The sequence below is a fragment of the Acanthaster planci genome, linkage group LG15 (assembly GCF_054643075.1).
Source record: "Acanthaster planci isolate LZ-2023a linkage group LG15, COTS_SCS, whole genome shotgun sequence".
In the NCBI taxonomy this organism is placed as follows: Eukaryota; Metazoa; Echinodermata; class Asteroidea; order Valvatida; family Acanthasteridae; genus Acanthaster; species Acanthaster planci.
Genome location: NC_141791.1, coordinates 1,915,854 through 1,939,323, shown reverse-complemented (window position 1 = coordinate 1,939,323; position 23,470 = coordinate 1,915,854). Strand labels below are relative to the sequence as shown.

Genomic DNA, 23,470 nt, shown 5'->3' with positions numbered 1-23,470 from the left:
GTTTATTTAGTCATTTTAGTGCATGACTCATCTTTGTGTTTGATGAAGTAGTTCCATATCCGTTAAGCGGTGTAGCATAGTGCCAATAAAACAATTGTCTCCTAGAAATTACTGTATATCCGATTTTGGGTGTGGCTACTATGTCTTGATCAACAGTCTGAATAATATTCACTCAGGCCTTGCTCAAACGAGTGAATAATTGAGCTGAGCATTCATTGAGCTTTTGTTTCCCTTGAGGAGACAACAGGTGTGTGTTTACGTTTTCACACAGATCAATCATTTATGCAGAGTTACCGGTGCGGAAAATAATCACACCAATCGAAAATTTGCTCACAAAGAGGTCGACCTACCACAAAGCTTCTCTTATTAATCGAGGTGGTGAGCGACCAACCACGAAGCTTGTTTCATTGTGTTGGATTGTGTACATTGACTGCAGTTGGGAACCAAGATGGCGGCTGGAATTTACGGAAAGTGTGAGAATGTTTTGACAAAAACGTAATCCTCTGCCGTTATTAATAAGGTGAGTTTGTTACGGTGCTGACAATTACTGAAGAACATTGCTCCGATAAAAATACAGCCAGTGCAGTTGGTTGTTTTTCTGCACTGAAGTGTCATTAACTTCAAACTGGTTTGACTTGACGTACTTGATTGTGTCGCGCGCGCGGTCATCGACGTCGTGTTTTGGCCTGTTACGCTTAGGCCTAGGCCTACGTCCTTATTGAAAATTGCGAGTGAAGAAAGGGGAACTATTGGGCTCCTTTCAAATGGTCCTTTATGTCAGGCTGTGGTCCTGGTTTTAGAAATGAAAATTATAATCATTTTAAATAGAAATATCAATTAACGATGGTCAGTTAGCATGGTTAGGCCTAAGCCTGTTGGTGTTGCAAAAATACCATTAATATGACATGAATCTGGGATACTGACAAACGTTCTCATTTTGTGAGAAATTGTTTTCAACTCTGCATAACCCCAGAAGTTTGGGTCTGACGTCCGTCCCACTGCATGGGAGCAGGGCGGACGTCGGACCCCACAGTTCTGGGGGTAAACATGGTAAACTCTACATAGACTTTGCACCATCAGGGAAGTAGCGTCAGGTTACAGTTTTTTCAACATTTTAACAAGTACCACACCTGTAAGTACAAGGAATGATAATCATTTTAATTGCTCCAGCAAAGTAGGCTTGAGATTATTACTTATTATTTCTTCTCCCTAAGATGGTGGATTTGGGCAATACCAGAAATTAGGGGTCCATTTTTTTTTTCGTGTCCCTGTCACATCTGACATGTGATTTTGCAAGTTCAGAACACATTTTCCAATTTCCAAGAGTGATGAATTAATGCAAATTACCTGCCAAACAAATTGTAATAGTTTAAAATCGATTCCGGTGATATTTCCATGTCAAATAACAAAGAACAGATGTAACAGGGACACAGAAATGTCACATGTTTGCACCCTTGATTTCTGGAATTACCGATTGTGATTCCAAGAAAAAAATTGACAGCCTCAACATCTTGGGTGAGACAAAAGGCGAAAGAGGACAATTTTTTACAAGGATATTGTTTCCATTTGTAGATGTGGTTAGAAAATAGGTCTCAAGTTTTCAAAGAATGTTTCTCTCAAATCCATTCAGCCACTGCGGTTAGTGGATGATATCTGCAGTGGCGAGCGAGAATGTTCACATGTTCAAGTTGGAGAAGAATACCAGTCTCCAAATTACATAGAACTTGTTGCCTTTTACAAAATGCCATGTATGATTTCTACACAGTGAAGGATTTTGGAGGATTCGGGAGGGTTCCCCCCCCCCAAAAAAAAGTAGTTATAATTTGCAGATCTGGCAATGCACATATAGGTACTGGATGTACATGTATGTAGTAATGAGTCAGCATCCTATTGACTTCCATCATGTCGTGCATTGTCAGGCATTTGCCCTGCATCGCAGCTTTTATTGAAAAGTACAATAACTCAACACCCATCACGACTGACTGTTGACCTTCTGAGTCTCCAAGAGAAGTCTGGAACATACCAAAGTGGGGTCCATTGACAAAGCTTTGCACACCCCAGAAGAGGTTGTGCAAATTGATCCAGGAAAACAATCCTTTGTAGATGTCCACTGAGACTGATAAGTATATTTGCATAGGTTTCGTTATCAGTTTGATGGGTATTTTACGTACCTTGCTAGTTACACATCACTGAGTGTACCAAGCCTGTCACAGAAGTTTGGGAACCCCTTCTTTTTCTTTTACATTTTCATTCAACTTGCTCAAACTTGGAGGCCAAGAAATGAATGTTAGACAAAAAACAACTTTGACTGAAAACAACTGTGCAACTGAACCTTATGAAATGGAGAACACCACATTTTCCACAGTACACATTCTTTTCTAAGGACGTTTTTGATGTTGTCCAAGCAGTTTTCCGACACCTGAGAATGATTAAATTATGATACCACTTCACGGAAAAACAGGGAAAGCCCAGTAGTATAGTTTTGGCCAAGTACTTCCTAGTATTCACAGAATTCAAACTTTGCTTTTATCAGAAGAAGTAAAAAAAAAAAAATTCCCCCAAGATCTGTTAGTCAGTTCTGTAATTGAGCTCATGAAACAAGAACAGAATGTTATTTTTGCCGAACAAGTTACAATGTAAATGTAATGAAAACTTGACAAAGTTACGAATTTACGGTATGTATTTGTTCTCTTGAGAAACATGGGGGTGTATTTCTTGTTTTAGTTTGTGTCAGAATAATCTCTCGGTTTCACAATATTCATTGGTTTCATTCTGAGTGAAGAAAAGGCTTGTAGGAAATATTATGTGGGGCTGATGATTCTGTGCATTACAAGTTCTGATTCTGTCGTCAGTTAAGATGTGTGCATGAGTATTTTGTTTTCTTTAATCCGCGTGCTGGTCATTGATAATAACAGAAGTGATTTATGCGTACAATAACACAATGCAATGATAAAATTATTGGTCTACCGGATACATGACATTCTCGTTGCTGGCATTATAATGTAAATATTTGTACTCACAAAAGCAGCAATGAAAAAACAACTGTAACAGCTGGGCAGGATCACTAGGACTGATAAAAAATCAATAATTGCCAATCACTGTTCTGGTTGTGTGATTATTGGAGATTACTTCACTTGCTGTTTGAACCCTGGGAGCTCTCACAGAGCTGGCCTCTACATGCAGCTCTGTATACTGTATGTACATGATATTTATATGTACATGTACATAGTAAACTTGTTGTTCCGGCTCCTGAGTCTTTAGTTTGAGATATGGGCAGAAAACTTCAAGCTTAGATGCCGGAGTCCGAGCAAGCGACCCTATCCCTTGGGATGATGGGTGGGATTTTTTTAAAAGACACCTTCCTCCCCAGGCTTCATGCATTTCTCGACAACCAACCCCTACCTTGTCGAACTACATGTATGCTCCAATTTATTGCCGTTGCCGTCCGCCCTTTACAGCAACCCGATTTTAAACTGACGGCGCCTTGTGCCCCCACGCTCGCAGCGATGCAAATAGCGTATGTGCATGTTTGCATGCAGTGGAGGTGGGGCACTATATAAAATTTGATATCAAAGTTTTCCTGTCTCCATTACATCTGGCGTATAATTCTGTAAGTTCCCAAGAGTAATTGGGTGCAAATTACCTGCCAAACAAATAAAAAGTACATGTAGTTTGGAGTTGATTTCAATGATATACATGTATATATATATATGTATCCCTCGTCAAATTACATAGGGCAGGAGTAAGGGATAGAAAAATGTCACACATTGTCTGACCCCAAATGTACAGAGTGACACCGGGCGTGTCGTACATTGTGTACATTGTTTGTCTACCGGTACGATTGGCGTGGTGGTGTGGCATCAGAATTGTTAGGCAGAGCTGCTCATTTTGGTTTTGTCTGGGACATACATGTATACATGCAAACAGTTAAACTTAAATTTTGTGTCCATTGCATCACCGCTTCCAGATATTTGTTGCTGATTTGATTGGGGTACTTCAAATCATAATACATTGCGATGATTGGATGGGGACGAACCAAGGGCTGTTCTAGAAGTTGAGGAGAAAATATCCAATGTGTTAAAGGAAGGAAGAGTGGAACTGTTTGCAGAGTTCAGAATTATTTGCTGACATTGACCCCTGCCACATGCCTCTGTGTCGGGCTCGGTCCGTTAATTGCTAAACCAGACAGAGAGAGAGACAGGCAAACTTGTCAGATCTTCCCCTCAGGAAGCTGTTCTAAAATAATAGCACATCTTAGAGTTGGTACATTGTATTTGGGCCAGGGTCTGCCGATGAGGTTTGTAGGCCCTTCCACTGTTTTACACATTGCTGGCCCAAGCTGAAAAGTCAGTCTAGTTTAAATGAGACGGAGACATTCGCATTGGATTTTATACGATGCCACTGCTTCCATGTGATAAGAGGTGCATTGAACTAATCGGCCAACGTCCCCCGCACAGTGACGAGACTTGGTTATTTACAGCTTTTTTGACTTTTGAACAGGTGATGGCCAGGTCTGTAGGATTTACCTGTGGGGAAGGTGAAAGAACCACAAAGATACCGTTGTTAACCAAATCCAATTCAACAGACCTCACCTGAGCAATAGCGACTTTTATGTAACTAGACATAGACTACAGACTGTGGTGGTTGAACCCTAATTAAATTGAACACATCCTTGAGGTGTCTGCCCTGTGATAACTTGTCATGCAGAACTTGTTGGTCATTTGGAAGCCCCAGGGACCATTATCTGAGCGTCCCTTTGCTGGGAATGAAGGGTGGACAGAAAGACTTCAGGCTTTTAAGAAAAAAATAATACTGAAAGTTATTGGTGAGAGAATAACAGTTCATCGTACAAAAAAAATGATTTCCCAGTGACTAAGTGGTAGTCAGTACACACTACAGGTTTGCTTGAAATAATTGGCATTTTTTCACAGGTTAATTCATGATGATTGATCTTAGCAACCTACAATTTGAAATGACTGACTTTGAACAAGTTCTTACATTACATACCCAAGCAATTATATTAACCCTAAGCCCCTAGGGTGTATGTAAAGTCATATTGAAATCAGAGGATTGAGGACTGCTTTAATTACGTAGAAACGTCTTCCTATCCAGCCTTGTTTTCTTTCCTTGGTAATATGACAGATTTTGGCAATAAGAAAATCAAAAGCTGTTGTGGTTTGTAGATCTCAAGTAATTGGGCCCTTGTCAGTCCCGGTGTTTTTAATACCTGTTCATTTGCACTCGTTGCATTATAGTACGTGACTTCAGCAGGTATTGAAAAGTTGAATCCTAATAGAATTTAACAAGGAGATTCTGTGCCACGAGGAAGACAAATCCTGAGTGCTACAGCACCTTAAAATAGCCCAGGACTGGAGTTTCAATTGTAAAAGGAAACCAAAAGCCAAATACAGGTATGGCGCATGCTAACAGAACCACATTAAAAAGAGAAAGGGTTTGTTGACATGGTGCTTGGAGCTCAAGACCTTCTCATGCCTCCACTGTAAATTTGTCACACACATGTAAAATCCACTGCAGAAATTATACATAACACAGGCAATAGAATTGAAGTGAAAGTTGCTAAAACAAGCTCCTAGGATTTGGCCATTGGGTTTATAATTGCTGTGTAGGGTAAAATGTAAATTAATGATAACAAAACAAACCTGAGGGACAGATTGTTGTTACCTTCACTTTCAGCAGGTTTTTTTTCCTGGTCTCTGATTTCATGAAAGAGGGCTAAACTGAAAGCATACCTTTAAAAGAGAAAGTTCGTAGATTAGAGGCATTGCTAACTTAATGTATGACCTCATGGTGTAATTAACCAAACACTTGAATATAATGAATATGCATAAGTTTGTATCAGTCATGATTGGTGATTGGGAGTACATTGGTGATAGGAAACAGATTCAGGGCAAAATAAGACGAGTCATCTCCCGAAGGAATAGACCTTCCTTTGACCCCCACCCACTAATTAGCTCATTTGCATGCAATGAATTTGGAATACTTTAACTCCACACTGCTGAAGAACTAGTGTGAAAAAATTAGGGTCAGCCTGTCAGCAATTAATTTGAATATGATGAATATTCACAAAGACATACCTGGTTGTTATTCATTTTCCAGTGTGCGGCCACTGTCAAGATGACCAGGATAACTGACAGTCCATGGCCCCGCAACATGGATATGAGGTAGCCACAGCCAGACTTGCAGTATGTAAACGCAATCAACCGGCAATCAGTTGAGGTAAGTGAGCAGACCTGTACAGGTTGCTGCAGTTCACTCACTGAAAGGGATGAGTTCCTCTGAAGACAATCAAGTGCAAAAGGACGGAAATCCGCAGTGTTCTCCACGTCTGCTGCTCCCCTGAAGGGTCACAGTCGAGGGCGAGACCATTTTACCGATGAACTTTTGATCTTCTGAAACAACAACTCTGAAAAAGTATATTCAGGAGTTTTCTGCCAGTAGATATTTGTCTGCAGTCTTGATACAGCTGGTCAGCCTAAGGCAAGTAGATCTGGGACTGCCTCCTGTGTCAGTGAGTGGAATCTGTTTGTTTTTGGATGTCAGTATTTTACAGTCGCCCTTCCCATGCTTGTTGTCGTTGCTGTGAGTAGACTGGATTTGGTCCTGATATCCGAATATGTAGAATCATCAGTGAATATTTGACCTACCATATGCTTACAAGTGTGATTCATGAACATAACCTGCTGCTTATCACATTTTTCTCAAACTGCAAATAGATGTAGATTGATTGTTTTGGAATTAAAAACCACAGAAATTGACATTTCCAATACGGAAATGTGATTTTTTAAAAATTATTTCGTCATTTTAGAAAGACTTCATCTTTAATTTAAGCCTCACAACTTCTCGCAAATACATTTGTATTTTTCTCATTATTACCCAATAGAAAAATACCGTGGGGGGGTCACTTACGGATATGTGGGGGGCAGGGGTTACATCTAGAGGTAAATATGTACAAAAATGAACAAGAATTTCACTTCAAATGAATAAAGCAAACCAAAGTTCTTTTTATGTTGATAACAATGCAAACTCACATTTAATCAGTGTTCATCAGTGGCAGAATGAAAGTGAATCTTTATTTACACAAGGAAGCAAATCTTTATGAGTACAAAGTGAAAGAAAAATGGAACCCTGACAAATTTACTCTTGTACCATCCGATTATTCATAGAGCAGGGACAGAATTGATGATGTTATTTTCTGTGGGTAAGTACACTGTGGTCAGCATCTGTGTGTGGCCTTCCTTCCCCTGAATTTCCTCATCAGTGAAAGACACAGCATTGCTGTGAAAAACTGCTTCGGAACTTTGTAGATAACTCGTTATCAGGTGGAGAGCCGATTGGGCCCAATCAGCAGTTACCGTCAGCAGGTTGATGTGGTTCAGCTGGTTGATTCCTTTTCCCCGTTGAAGATAATTTCGGGGAATGTTATTTTCCCTTTCGTTCTTGCAGTTGCCACTGTTTCGATTGTGTAACTTTCATTGCTGGAAAAAGTTAAGAGTTCAAAGAGAAAGTATGACATTGTGGCTTAGCTTGTCTGTAAATTACCTAAATGCTGCTGTAAGAGAGTTGATTTGCAAATTAAAAAAGAAGCCAGTTGTTGTCACTCATGACATTTTTAAAATACTTGGCGAACGTAATACTCAAATACTTGGCTAGCCTTAAACATGCTGATAATGCCAGCATTGAAGGTGAGGGACCTTATCAGCGTCTATTCTCCTGAGCCAGTTTAAGACTAGCCAAGCACATACCCTTTTTGTAAATACCTTTTGAGTCCAAAAGTGGAAACAACTTTTGAAAATTATAAATTCCCCATAATTTCTACTCAGTTTTCACAAGTTTGAATTACAGCAACATCAGTTATAACTCAAGAGAACTGTCGGTACTTGTCGGTGAAGCGGCGGAGGAAATCTGCGGATTCTAAAATGACTCATAAGTGACTCGATTAAACTTTGGAAGACAAGACAGACCACCTGGGCAGATTCGTTCTTCTGTCAAACTTGCCTGGATGCCTCTAGATCATGTTTTTCGTCTCTGAGGGCAATTCCCCCTCCCACATGTACAATCATTATCACCCTTGCATGTTGCTATCAAAAAACTCTGGTACATGCATTTACCCGTACCTCCTTTTCTGAAAAGCCAGCTTCCTGTCCGGATAACCTAATAACCCATTTGCATCACAATTGCTGGAAAACAGTGTCTGCCGTTCTGCACAATCATTCATCACAATGGATCCTCACAATACGCATCATGTATGTTGTGCTTTCTCCAGTCTTTGAAATGGTGGGGAAAAAAAGTGTTGCCAGTTCAGAGTGCACTTTCCTGCATTGTCCTATCAGAAAATGTACCATACCCTAGGAAAGATGGACTAACAAACTGACAATAACAATTGTAAATTTACATTATTCCTGTCAGTGACCCGTGACCAGTCAAGCAAGCTCACATGAAACGCATCATTAATTTTAGATAAATAAAGCCTTCAGATATCATTTGTTCAGTGAACCATTTGCAAATGGAGCCCAGAAAATTCTAAGAAACTGCATATTCATGCATCTGAATATGTATGATTCATACTTACCATGCACTAGTAGTTCAGGCATTGAAATGTTATAAAAATACACTTATACCAGAATGTCTATAAAACCTTGGTTATTGTAGGTTCACATGTAGTGAACATATAATTTTATGCATAGCTTTCGTGAAACGAAGCAGGAAGAGGATCAGACAAACATTCTGAGTGCCACTGATAAGCCGAGGAGGAAACAGTTCTCAATTGAATTGTGATTGCATGAACTTGAAGACTTTTTAATATCCCTGACAGTTGGACTGATTTCCCAGAAACAGTGGAGATTTTTTGATCTAAAAAAACAAAAAGCATATTTCTTTTTTAGCAAGATGTTGCAATTTTGTCTTATTTTTCCCGTAGTTCCAACAGTACACGCGTCATTTTCTATCCTTGGCATCAAATCACCCAATAATGAAACCAAAAAAATCTAAATTTGTGCTAAGTTATTACTTACACGAGATAGGACAGCTCTGTTTACATAACTCTTTTTTATCTCCCTGGCTTTTAAAGCTCTTTGCGATTGCGCGAGAAAATCAGAGAAGTTCCTGAGAGAATGGGGTTCAGAAAAAAAGTAGGTTTTAGTTATCGTAACTAACTCGTCATTGAGGTTTGATTGCACAGTACTTCTTGCATTTGGCCCAAAACTTTATTTCTGCAAAATCGGAAGGCAGATCTTCCTTTAAATTATTGGGGGGGGGGCTAATGGAATCCAATATATTTTTCATTCAACCAATACTAAAAGTAATAGCTGCTTCCATCATTCTATTGAGTCAGTGGAGAAATGCAATTAGTCGTTTCGGTTTCTTTCTTTTTTATTACTGGTACCAGCACAACTGGAGCACACAACATCAAGAAGTCATGACCACCATGTGTGGCCATGACTTGGCCCGCATACGACCGGCTTTGCGTAAAGGCAGTCTGAGCTTGAGTCACCAATCGCCTCCTCTGTCGCTTGTTAATAATAGCACTCTCGTGCCGCAATGTCATGAGTAACTCTTTGGAAAGCACCTTGTTTTTCTTGCCTCGTCTGAAATGCATTAATGGCTTTGAAACATATTTTCACTTTGTAAGTAAAAAAATCTAGCCATCCCATGTACTACATGTACATGTATACACGTAGTTGTACTGGAAAAAGTCCCTAAATGCTAGAATAAGTCAGGTTTTGAAGTTAATACAGACACCTGTGCCAGATCAGTTGTTTCCATGAAATTTCCCGGGCTTCTCTGGTAAGCGTGTTATTTCTAGTTATCAGGAAATGATCTTTTTCAAAGAAAACATTAATGTAGGGTTTCACCTCACTCTCTAAATGTTCTAATGTGATGCCAGCTTTAATGCATGCTACTTTATGACTCATTGAGAATATAGAAATGAGCTAAATTAAGAGTAAAATTTTCCACAAAAATAGTTTTTACAAATCTGTTTCTAGCTATTCAGCCATTTCAAAACCCTCAGTTGTCCTTGATGTGTTTTAAGCTCCGTCTTTGCTTCTTATTTTGATCTTTTCATCAACAGTTCAGCAGTCCCCCCCCCCCAGTGTCGGTATGATCGTACTCCAAAAGGTAGATGACTGTCTCCCATTCCCCCATAACTTCCTCCCAGCTTTCCTCTTCCCTTGTCCCCATGGGCTCAGCTGTGGTAAATCACAGCGCTGGTGGCTGAAACCATGCCACCCCTCTAAGCCTCAAAGCGACCCACAATCAGCTAAAAATAGCATCTGACGGAAGGGAAAAGTACACCATTTTGCTTTGTCATATTCTTCAGGTGATTTCAGTTTGCGAAAACAAATTCTTGGATCGACCTATAGACGTGTGATCCGGACGTGACGAAAAGTTGATTTTTGAAAAGGAAAAGTTTTTGAATAGAAATTTACATATTGACTCTGAATGTAGATTTTGCACGCTCAGATGAGAAACTTTGGCCAAAGTAAACATTTCCTGGTACATGTGTAAAAATGAAGAATTTTTTTATGAAATCAGCAAAGTAAAACGTGGAGTTTTAAAGACCAGTCCTGGTAAATTCTTCATTTGTCATATGTGTTCAGAATGAATACTGTTTAAACCTGTCCCAAATAGGGATTTATTTTTCCCTTTAAACAACACGGCCACCTGTCCTGAACTTATCAAACTACTCATCCCTCTTACACTGCTCCAATTTTTCACCAGCATCACAGCTGGCAGGCGTGTACCGTCGAGTAACCATGGCAATGCCAAACTTCCAACAAGTGCCCTTTTGTGGTTTTTTTTTCTTCTGACAAACAAGATATTTTCAGTGTGTCTTAGGACTGGTAGACCTGTGGCTGGTAATAAGTCACATCTCCGTAGATTCGTTGATTTCCTGCTTGCTGAGGGTATGTGGGAGGGGGAAGGGGGGATACACATGCAGACACAGACCCTGATAACAGATAATGCATCATCAACCTGCTCCTTCCTTGGGCAACAGTTGTTGTTCCAATCTTAAAACAACTGAGAGACAACATTGTACGACCCCTGACCTTACTTTAAAGGGGCAGGCAGATGCTAAACCAGATACCTAAAGTCCATCTTTATGCATTTTTGGGCTCCATTCTGAATGATCTTGGGAGACCCAGACGTGCTGATTAAGCTTATTGTTCATGTGTTAATTGCTTCACCTGCCATGTCTGCAATTTAGATTGGGTTGATGGCCCGATAATGCAGCCACAGACAACCTGTTCAGTGACTTTGAGGTCAGGGACAGAAATTGAAGGGCACAGTGGAGGACAGGCTAGTCTTAAATGCTGGTGCTCGATTTTTTGCATTTGTTTAGTGTGTTCTTATTCTTCCATGATGTGAGTGACCTGGACAGGTTCTTCTTGGGTCCAGTTCCATTCTCAATGGCAAATATTGCTGTGCTTGTTTTAATGCAGGCCACAAAAAAATCCGGTTTGTTTGGCGTTGAGCCATTTAAATGTAGGGTAGATCTGGAAACAGGAAGTATTGGTCTTTTTTTTTTGCCTTAGCATGAATGAACTGAGAACCAGTGATCAGCGTTATGCATTTCTATATGACTTTTTGGCTGATGACCTTTTCTCTGCTAAGCAAAATAATTTTCTGTGCTTAGCAGAAATTTGTGTTCAGCAATTCTAGGAGATTGACTTCAGCTGTTGCCCACTTACTTAAAGTTAAACAGCAAAGGATACGCATCATGAAGAGATGACTTTTAATTATATAAGTCTTTTTTCCTTTTTTCTCTGTCAGATCTTAGATCGTAGAGTTATCCCTAACACCGAGCAACTTACAAGACCGTGAAACGAGAGTTTTAAGAGAAGGTATGTGAATGTTCAGTCATTGTGAAATTTTGATGAGGGAAGTATGTGTAACTTTCTTTTTTGTGTTTTTTTTCTCAGTATAAATGACTAAATTGACCCATACTGATGCAATTAGCAGGATTTTCCAGTCCTTTATTTTTTCATAATCGACAGGACATTTAGAATATTCTCGATTTCCTCAAGTAATTTACCCATCCCTGTTGATGAATTTTATTTTCTGCCTGTCACTTCTCTTTCAATATTGACCATGGAGGACATGAACATCCACCGCAGAAAAAGACCTCGAACCTTTGCAGGTTTAAGTGAATGTGGTGAACAGACGGGGAAATTTGATGACCCCGTAAATCATATTCCAGGCATCAGTCCATCTGGTGAAGTGTTATATTTGGTGTTAGCATGATAATGCCTATGAGGAAGTAATTTGTAACACATGCTTATTACGTTGTTTTTCTTTGTTCACAATTTTTTTCTATCCTGGGTCTTGATTACATGGAACCTGTCAAACAATACCAGAATTTAGTTTCATATATTTTCTAGAGACAGAAGAGCCGAGCAACACTGGTCAGTGATCGCATATCAATATTTGTGTCAAAGAAGAAGTGGAAATACTTCTTTGATCAAATGTTCCCTTGGTCCCAGTTTTCCTTATCTGTTCTTAAAAATCTGTTCTTAAAAATTCTTAAAAATTCACAAAATTTATTGCAATTTTGATGTGTTTCAAGGAGGACGAAAAGATTATAGTTGGCACATATTGTGCTGCCGGTAAGTTTGATTTGCAGACAATTTCCAAAGCTAATTCGTGAGTTTTCCCTCAAAGAACCTTGATCTTGAAAGTAGTCAATTTGTGATCATTGACATTAATTTCTAAGTTGAGGGCTGTTCATTTAATGACTTTGTCTCCTAGTAGGTCTTGTTGATTGTGGGTAACACTAAAACTGTGCCCTAGACTTGTTACAAAGAGTGGACTTTGCCTGCTTTGAATGGTCAATTCTACTCATTCATTTGGGAAAGGATGTTTAAGGTAGTGGTTGATGAATCAAATCAGTTATTCAGTCCTTTTTCCATCCATTTCAAGCTCCTCACACTGTTATGAATAACAGGTCTCTGTGTCTCTATGGAGTCCACATTGTTTTTTCTTATCAGTTTCCCATTATTTGTTTGCATTGTAAACTTATGGAGCACTTTGGAACCTCCTTCACCAAAGTTCTCTGTCCTGCCCACCCCCCCGTCCATATCCTGTCCTGCGTTTATCTGGTGATCGCAGCATAAGCCACAGCATTGCCTTGCAGTGCCGGGCCAAGTGTGTGTACGTGTCCATGGTTCCCTTGTTCAGTAGTTAATTTTTTTTTCACTGATCTTCCCTGGTACTCCTACACAGTCGACCACGTTCCGGCAGCACGGTGTCAGGAAGCCAGTGTGGTGGTTTCCTGCACACCGAGGCCAGGCCGTGTCATTGTCGCCGTCTCCCCGGACTTTCTCCCTAAAGCCAGGGTTTTGCTATCTGGGCTGGCTTCCCCCTTGAGGAAATCCTTGTTTGTACGCCAGACACACTTGGAGTGAAGCTGCTGCAGTGTCCTCGCTTTCGTTTCGTGCAGTGGGCACTTAACAACACCTGAGCCAATAGCAGTTTCACATGTTCGGCGTGCTACTTGTCAGCTTATGCGTTATGTACAGGATGCACGTGTACAAGTGGTGTTCCATCCACTGGTTTTTCACATGTCAGCTATTTTTCATTCGTGTTTGAGAACTTAGGCGTACCATCACTGGTGTACACCCAATAGTTACCGACCTCAGCATTTAATAACCAATCACATCCCCTCATTAGATGGGCATCATCATCTGCACCACCCTCGTCAGCCATTCAGCAATGACTTTGGTCCCACCGACCACTTTCGCATCGTAAACAAGGCCAGCGTGCGTAAGCGATTCCGATTGGTTAGTCTGCCCCCTTCTCAAGATGGCCGCCGACGGCAAACACAAACCCAAGGTGTGGAATAAGCTGCGAGACGCCGTCAATCGCAACGGCCTGATGAGGCGTATCAGCATCCGCAAGAGCAGTCGCGTCAGGAGGTACGGGGAAGAAGACGAAGAGAACGCAGACAACGTCAACGACTACCTGTGAGTCGTACAATAAAAAAATTACAACGGAATGCTCATACATTTCATCGTACCTCTACTAACATCATGTGGCCATGCTCCATCGCTCCATCATGTAGTATGACTAGTTAACAGTTATATGTCGTAGTACCTTTACTGTGGGTCTTATTGCCTCTGTGCACAGGCAGAAGAGGGTGCTGTTTCCTTTATTAACATCATTACCTACAATGTACTCATACGTGTTGACACTTTGTTTACATATTAAAGTGAGGCAAACCAGGGAAGCAGATTTGGCCTGCAACAAAATGAGGCTGGCGCCAGTTCTTTCAGCGTATTCTAAATTTCACCAAGTTGGGGCTGGGAACAAGCCTACTTGCTCGTGTACATGTAGAAGTGATTATTCATTAGCCTCAATCATTTGGAGGCACATGTACACTACACTAATGCTTTGTGGTTTCAGTCATTCTGAGCATGTTTGTGCACAGAGGTAGTGATTGACGAAAAGTTGTTGAAACAAGTGTTCACTGGCTGCAGACAACCAGGGTCCACTAACAGATGCTTAGCAGATTTGTGTGCTGAGTAGAAATGGGCAGAGAACCAGTTGCAGGTATATACACCTTGCATGACTCTTTTAGCTGGTAATGCGTCCTCTGTGCTTACCAGATGTCTCAACCAAATCGGCCTTTCTTCTTATCTGAGTCTACTGTGCTCTCCATGCACAAATTTCCAAGTTTAATGTCCACCAGACAAGCCAGAGATTAAGACTCTGGAAGGAATGAAGAAATCAGGGTTTACTGTAAAGGTAGACGTTAATAAATATGCATACTAATCCATCCACATCTCATTGCTCGTGTTCATGCATGCATTGATTTCTGTTGTCAAAAATGTAAGTTTTGTTAGGGCTGTGCCAAATATCTGAATATTCAATCAGTTTTTGAATATTCAAATATTAGTTTCTAAATTTGAATATTTGAATGCAAAATTCATGAAAAGGAAGGGAGAATTTTCTTCTGTTTTAAATGAGAAAAACCGCACCATGATGGCTTGTTTCAAGCAGATTCAAATGATAAGTGACAAAATATTATATCTTACAGTCATTTAAAAAGTAAATCAATCATTTAAAAATTTAAAAGGAATAAATTGTCAACAGGGTTAGAAGTATTGTTCGTCTGTTAAATCTTGCAAAATCGTGGCTTGAGATACCCCTAGATGTGAGAAGCTGTTACTGTGATTATAATGTACAATTGTGCGCATTATTGCAAGTGATTTTGTACATGGTTTGTTCATCAACAATCTGCCAGTCAGTACGACCGAATATTCAGATATTTGAAGGTCGAATATTCGAATAATGAATTATTTGAATTGACTCAGCCCTAAGTTTTGTTCTTATACCTTCACATCGCACCATATTAGCTGACTGAGTTTTCCGGGTTTGTTCTTAAAAGGTCAAGTGTGAGTTAACAGCACATGACTGTTCAGTGTTGTCAACATAACGATATTGTAACTGTCAGCAACAAGTCATTATGGGATAGAGGAGGACACCAGGAGTGAGTCATTTCATGTACCATGTACATGTAGTCAAAACTGGAAAAGAAAAGCCTGAAAAAAGTAGTATATCCAATCTATTTGAGGCCAAAATCTAATCTATTTGAGGCCAAAATCTAATCTATTTGAGGCCAAAATCTAATCTATTTGAGGCCAAAATCATGACAGCACAGTGCAAAATACTGGTAGTTCCTAACAGAGGTTGATTTTTTTAATTGGTTTAAGAAATAACAGGGTCTTTTGTGGGTACTTGTACTTGGGGCTTACTCGCAGGGTTTGCTTGTATTAAACTTTCTTTTTTCTTGCAAACTGCTTTTATATTGCAGGCGTAGCCATCCTCCAGTTCAGACGATGTAAATAAAATTTTGGTTTGCTCTTTGTTGTGAAATTTGTTTGAGGTTTGTTTAAGAATTTGTCGTGAGCCTTTAGCGCGTGATTGTGTAATGTGTTTGGGGTTTTAATATTCCTGATAGTGTGTTGTCTTGTTGGATTGATGCATGCAGTTGTTCAGACATTGCAGAACTTTTTGCCCTTGTGAAATATTTTGCAATTTTTACCATTTTGGGGCGGGATTTGGTTGCATTGTGTGGTTTGTTTGTTTTCTTTAAGTTCACCATGTCAACCTGCACCTGCCTCCACCTGCCTCCACCGTTTATTTTCAACCTTGACTGTTGGTTTGTTGTTGTGTTTTTGTTTTTTCCTGCCTCACTAACCATTGTTCCTCATGAAACAATCATATTTTCACGTTCATCATAACATCATGATCGGCTCGAACATCTGTGTTGCACCCTGCCTAAACTTGATTAACCAATCAGTCATCGCCATTTCCCCACTGACGATCAGAGCTGGCCAAGGACAGTGTAGGCTCATTTTGTTTTTCATCCATGGTAACAATGACCCGCTAATTGCAGGTACAGGAGCAGATTTCCTGTCCATTTCTGTGGCTATCATATTTCACGTTTGACCACAGTGCATGAAGTATTGTTACGGGAAAGATTGCAGTGGACTTCCCTGCTTGAAATGTTTGTGTATGTTTGTACGCTGTTTGAATTGTCAAAGATGTGCCACTAACATGAACTGTGTGTTGTAAAATACAAACATGCATGTGCAGTTAGTGTTAAAGTGTTTTGCCGTGGTAACACACAGTTGATGGTAAGTGTTTTGAATGCGTTCCAGTTGTCTTAAATAATTGTGCCTACTGTAGTCTTGCAAATGTGTAATTTTGTTTTTAAGGTTTCAGGGCGGGAGTTTCTGGGGGCGGAGAGCTACATGTACTTTAGTAGTAAGAAAATAAACAGCACTCTCCTTTTGATGAAGAAAAAGAAATATAACTTTCAAAATGAAACCCTCTTCGTGTCTGTTTCAAACACGTAAAGCTTTTGAACTTGTGACCATGAAAAGGTTATTAACCTTCTTTCGTAAAGTTGCCAAGCCTACATAACCAAGACAGTGAAATTTGAAGTTTTTACACAGACCCAAAAGGAAAACAGAATTACCTAAACATTGCCTTGAATCAAAAAGTTGACATTTTGGAAAGAAAAAAATTCACTGTGTAAAGGATAAGTTTGATAATTAGAACGGTTGTACCCTTTGATCTTGTTCATTGAGTGTTTGTAGTCATTGATGTGTGTGTTTGTCACCTTTGCAACAATTGAGGAGGTTGCATAACTCATTAACCTCAAGGCTGTGTTACTCAACTACTATGATGACTCAATCCTGGCCCCAAACGAAGAATGGACAACATCAGAAAACAATTTCCCGTCAAAAACATTTGCGTGCCCAGTGGGCTTTATTCACGTACATGTGCACGGCTTCCAATTGACTGTGGTCACTCATCGGTAAATCTGAAAAAGTGCATTCTTTTGTGGTTTTCACTAACTTTTCTTGACCAGATTCACAATTGGATAGTCTGGGAACACCTCCTTTTTCCGATATTTTTGAAATATTTTTGGAGTCCTACTGCAAATGCTGCATAGCGAGTAGAGCACATTCAACAAGTCCTGGGAAGGAGTCTGTTGGGAACCGGTCGCAAGGATTGTCTTTTTATTGGCATTCTTGCCAGTGATCCAATTTGGCCCTGTAAAATTGATTGGGTATGATTAGGGTATTTGTAGGTTTGTTGGAGTTGTCCCCTGACCGGTGTCCATGAAGCCAATTCAAGCCAAAGCAGGCCATGCTGTGGGAGTGACAGGAACCGACTAACTTCCGATTGCCTCTTGCAGCCTCTTGGCCCAAGTCTACAGTCTCTTCATTGACGGGGAGCAGCAACGTTGGGAGAAGATCGTCGATGAGGTAGTTCGCATCAGTGTCACCCTAGAGCAGGAGTCTCCAAAATACATCTATCACATCACGACAGTTGATGCTGATCTCCAAGGCGTCTTGGATGCTTACATTTGTGTTCCAGGTGGGTGTCCTACTATTTTCCTTTTCGATTTTTCACATTTTTTTTCGGAGGCAAGTGTCCCTCTGCCTTGCCCTCCCCCCTCGCTACATCAATGGTTGGTGATGACACTGAGCCATCGGCAGGTGACCTTTGCCCTTTGCGTGATAAATTTTAGTGTGTGAGCCCTGTGAGGTGCTGCAGGATGGCGAGCGGTGAATTCATGGGAATGATTTTGACACCATGCCTGACATTATTCCAAACTTGCAACTTGCTGAATACGAAGTTGATGAATGTGGTGTCCTTAGTGCAGCTATGGACAAGGGGCTCGAGTGCCCCCTCGCTGGCCAGAAAGAGATTAGACTGACATTGCAATGTGATCGGTGATGTGTTGTGTGGCATTTCACTTGCACACCCCCAATGGGTTGGCACACTATCGGAGCAAGTACTCGATGTCGCACAAGTGGACACAAAAGCATGTCCCTCGTATCGGCCCCCAAGGGATATCGTTGCTTGGTAAAAAGGCATGTTTCCATTGATCCTCCTATTCCATTTCATGACTCGAAGGACTCTTGCGTTACTGCATCAGATGTTCATTAGCACAGCTGTTTAAGGAGAAAGCTGTGACATGGGTGTCTCAATTGTTGGAACGAAAATGGTGGATTATGCATCAGTGTACATCTTCGGTTTCACCACGAAGTGACATGTTGTGGATAGCTGCTGCACCACGAAGTGATGTCTCGTGTGTACAAAGTCTATGGACGGTATGTCACTTTGTGGTGGACCCTACGACGTGAACAACTAGCACTCAATAGCTGCATGCTGTATTGTACATATGACCAGCCATTTTGGTTCCAAAGTCTTAAGTTGGCCGTACTCGCTTTATACACATTTACAGCTCTGGTCATTAGATCTGACAATTACCTACTCAGGATTGCCGTCGTATTCAGATTTGGATAGTTGTGGAACCTAAGCACCTGTTACCATTCGTTTCCTGCAGTCAGGAGGCATTGTGCTCATTCAGGGCATCATTGATAAAAGTCATCATCAGCCAGTTGGACTTGGAATTTAAAAGAAGAAATTCCTTCAGCAATTTGAATTGAAAGTGACTGTACATGTATGACTGCCATGATTGTACCATTGTTTGACGGTTACCACAATGTGTTTGCCGTGGCTGTTATTCTTTCCATTCGGAGTTTGTTTCATTTGTTGTGTTTGCTGTTTAAACAGGATTTCAGAACACTCATGCACTTCCTCGTCGATTGTTCTGATAAAGTTCACACAGACAAAAAGACAATTTTTTTGTCCATGGGAATTTGTTTTAGAAGCCAGACAGGCCAATTGGGACTTAAATGGAAAAGAAGCTAGAAGGATATGACGTTATGTGTGAACTTGCAACAGGACTGTTTTAATTACATATGTTTTTTCTAATGTTGGCCCAAACTGTGTCTTTGATTGACTAACGAATCTTTAATTGACTGCCACCGAGTCATGAATCTAGGACAAACAAACTTTTCTCTGATTGGCTAAAAGCAATGACATTCTTAACCAGCACTGTGAAGTTTCCAATCAAACCGATGCTTATATGAACATGTAGCTCTGTCTGGGATATTTGATGCTTTGTAATTGGATGAAACTGATTACATTCCCAATTGGCTCTGCAGATGATTTGTCCAATCAAACCATGTCTTGGATGCCTGACTCCATCAGGGATATTTGCTGTCAAACTTCCTCCTACCCTGGATCCTTAGTATTCTGAACCCAGCAGGAAACCTTGGGAATCCTTTATAAACAAACTCAGCATTCCTGTCTTGGCACTTTGATCATCCCTGTCTCGGGCATAAGGAACGGCATAGCCAGTACCACCGTTTAGCCTTGTCTCCTCAAGGCTGGAGGTGGCTGGATATCTGTGAATTTCTGGGCAGACATCACCCAAAACATCTAGAGGTGAATTTTGTGTTCCTGACTTACGAAGGCCTAACTTCGTAGTGTGAATAATTCGACTGGAATGTAGCTTGCAGACGACTTTTGAACAGCTTGGTGGTCAAGTACGTGCAGCACCTACCAGAAACTTCAAGTGAATTCTGTTTTCACTGGGACTCCACACTGCTTGTGCATAATCAAAACCCATACTGGAAACCAAAATCTAACATTCCTTTACAAAGCACCTCTCCATTCCCAACAGTTTCTTGCATGGACAACAATCGTTCAGAATGAACACAGTAATCTTAGATGCCATGCCAATGCAGATCATTCTCTACCATTCGGATTAACTTTTAACTGCTAAAAATAAGTGCTGTTATTAACCCGTTTTCCCAAGTAACAGTGAATTTCTGTGTTAATTTTGTCATCACTTCCTCTTCAGCCTTTACCATTTTCCCACGATCCTTAGCAGCCAACTATTGCCACGTTTGTTTGACTGTCTTAAAACAATGTGTAGGGTTTCCTGTGATCACAGCACCGTGTAATCTGTGTGATATTTGTCGGTCATCAGGGGCCCAGTTGGTGAGGTGCACCTCCAGCTTCGTCCAGTGGAAGGACTCAGAGCAGGGCGGTGCCTGGGGGCTCAACTTCATCTCGGACGAGGCAGCCGACAAGTTCATCTCCCTCTGCTCGGTGAGTGCCTACCATTTCCTTGCATTTCATTCCTTGGGGATACCAAGACTCCCAACTGTTGGCCTATTCCCCATCTTAACTTCAGGACTCATTTTTTTTTTTAATTTAGTCTGGTTCGCTAACACACTGAATGAAAGTAGTGCCGACAAGACTGCTGTTTACTCTCTGTGTGATTTCAAAAATATGTGTGGGTATAAAGCTGTGTCAAAATGTGCTGTGTGTTGTAGTGTTTTCGAAGACAACAGGTCAAGCACCCAGTGGGTTTCACCAGAGCAGACAGTGTAATTGTTATGTAAAGCAAAGTACAAAGTAACTGTCCATCTTGTTTTCTCTGTTTTGATTCCAATTTTAAGATGGTCTGATCATTGGAAATCAGAGACAAGTTGGGTCAAAAAATGTCAAATTTGACAAGCAAATTGTTTACCAGTAACAACAGCGTTATGTGTGTAACTTAAAAAATGTCCCCAATCCCTGAGACAATTCAGAGGGAGAAACATGATTCTCCTAAACCTTCAACAATTGTCTGTATGTAAGATTGGTACAGGTTGCTCAGTAACAATCCCACACTAATGGGGAAGTTGGCATTTTTCTCAATCAGCCTGTGACAGTAACGAGGGACTGTCCCTGCTGTTTCCCCCCCTCCCCCAGCATATCAGATACATCCGAGGTTAGACAGAGATCACCCAGCGATAAGATTGCCTGACGTAATGACCTGTAAAGAATAATATCGACCTCTCTTGACAAGGAAGAGCTTTTCACTTTAAAACAAAAAGTATGTGTACAACGATCTGTGTCAACCTGGTTGTTATTATTTTTTTATTAATGAAGTTCTTGCGTTTCCATTGTACTTGTATGGGTGCATGTGTATTTTATATTACGCACATGTATTTCAAAAGCATGTTAGTATCAATGGGATAGCTTTGCGCTGTTTGTTTAAAAGTTCTTCAGTAGGTTCTGTGCTGGCATTTCCAAAATATTCAATTATAAGGGTGCAGCATTGAGTTTAATAACCACACCCCCGTCCTCTCCAGGAAGGGGGTCTGAGCCGATGGGGCTTACGCCCAATTCTCACCCGGCACACCTTTGCACCGTTGGTCAGAGAGAGGGGTACATACGAATCTTTAAGTTTAAAGTGCCCAAGCTAAGGTCACAGCAGTGTACCTGAACAAGGTGCTGTTAGCCATTAAAATGCAATTGTGATCAACACAGCGACATGGTCTTTTGTTCAGTTCACAAGTGGCTGTGATTGGGGAAGGTCAACCAGGGAGAACATGAAGATCCATAGACTTTCTCCTGCCCCATCCCACATATTTTGGAGGTGAGGGGCAGGGCTAAAATCTGTTCCCTTTCATTTCCTAGGCCTCATTCCAACAAAATTTCTACCATTCTTTCTTCCTCTTTTCCACTCCCCTCTCTCTTTTCTAGATGTGAATAAATACTGTTCAACCACCTCTTCTGTTTTCTTTCTTGTTAAGAGAGAGAATTCTTTGAATAGACACTTTATTGCCCAAACCAAATTCTGATGAGTATACATGTATTTAAACATTTTCATCCAGTACTTAATAAAGCTATCTCGTTGTTTTTTTTTTTTTTCCCTGTACCACTTTCTCAACCAGACAGGCATACCATGCTAACATCCTCCTAATATTAAAATTGGTATTTGACTTGACTTTCTAAAAATTATTTTTTGCCTTTATGAGACCTTGCACCTTCTCAGGTCAGTGCCTTTACTTATTACTTTCCTTGGGGACAGTTCAGAGAAAGAACTCTTATTGAACTTGGTGGAAAAACACGAGGGGAGGCCACACATCTCAATTCTTCCGGCCTTTTGGAAAATAAATAGGAAGTGGTGTCGTCATTCTGTGGCTGTTAGGCCCACCGATCTTGCATGTTAAGGTGAGAGAAGTAAAATGCCTCACGTACAGGAAGGCTGGGTCCGGCAGTGGAATACTGAACGGTCAGAGGAACCAAACCTGTAGTCAGAAAGGCCTGCGTTCTTGAACTTTTTGCGACGTAATTTCCCCCACCAGTGCACTTTTGTCAGTGGCCTGTTCAACAGAGGATAGAAGATTCTTGTGGAAAGCCATTCAATACTTGTCGTTTTTGTGAATGGATCATTTCTCTGCCGAGGGCATCTCTTTCCAAATGGTGAGCTTTTACGTTGGATTTTTTGTTTGGATGTGCATTTTACTGGAATCACAGTGGGCAAGTGCCACTTGGTGTGAGCGGTATCTTTCTGGTTTTGTACGTGTACTTGGTACCCCTGATTGACTCATTTGCTTAAAAACTTCGCAGCAGTCTATTTTTAGGCTTGAAGTCAGAAGAAAACTGTCTCTGTGGCCGAGCGGAAAAATTGTCCATTTGGAGAATTGTCATTCTGTCGTTTTGGAACTGCTCCAGTTGTTCACGTTGTAGTGCATTGCAGTATTTATCATTAAGAACACAGTGTCATCACATCGCTAGTAACATTTGATGATCGTTGAAAAATTTGCTTAATGATTCAGCCTGTAGTTGACTGTTTTGGTTGCCCTGGAAACTTGACGATTTTTTTCTCTTTCATTCCGCTGCCACTTCTGATCATGAGTCCCATGATAGTGATGTCTACAGAATCACCCAAAACTTCTTTAGATGTCTTTTTAATTTGTATTCGGAAAATTTTACTCTTTAATTAATCATGTAGAATTTTCATTGCTTGTTTGGACTTTTGCTTTTGTTTGCCCCTTTAGGAGGTCACTAAAAGCGAAGGTTTTTCATTGCAGCTGACGAGCATAATCTCCGCAGTAAACAGAGTTTCAATTTTAGAAGGCCAAACCAAAGTCGTTAATTCCTAAAGGATCAGAGTATAGTCTGTCCAAGTGCAGCGCGTGTCGTCTGTTTCAGCCCGGATGCGTTACGGTTATGCAGCATTGTTCAAAATGTTCCACGTTTAAGCTGTGGTTCTTCGCCTTTAATTAAATATCCTCCGTGG

The 23,470-nt window shown here is 40.7% G+C and overlaps 1 protein-coding gene across 10 annotated transcripts in view; it reads left to right on the top strand.

Moving 5' to 3' along the window:
• Nucleotides 1-264: 264 nt before the first annotated feature.
• Nucleotides 265-23,470, top strand: part of LOC110974361 (rho guanine nucleotide exchange factor TIAM1-like) — a 53,572-nt gene continuing 30,366 nt past the window's right edge. Inside the window, exons 1-7 of one of the 10 annotated variants that reach the window (XM_087146392.1) lie at nucleotides 265-520; nucleotides 6,118-6,237; nucleotides 11,794-11,864; nucleotides 13,690-13,982; nucleotides 15,833-15,859; nucleotides 17,729-17,910; nucleotides 20,381-20,502. In XM_087146392.1, coding sequence (XP_087002518.1) covers nucleotides 13,822-13,982; nucleotides 15,833-15,859; nucleotides 17,729-17,910; nucleotides 20,381-20,502 — 492 coding nt within the window. In that variant the 5' untranslated portion in view covers nucleotides 265-520; nucleotides 6,118-6,237; nucleotides 11,794-11,864; nucleotides 13,690-13,821. The other 9 variants (XM_087146398.1, XM_087146397.1, XM_022225932.2 and 6 more) reach the window with 9 other exon arrangements.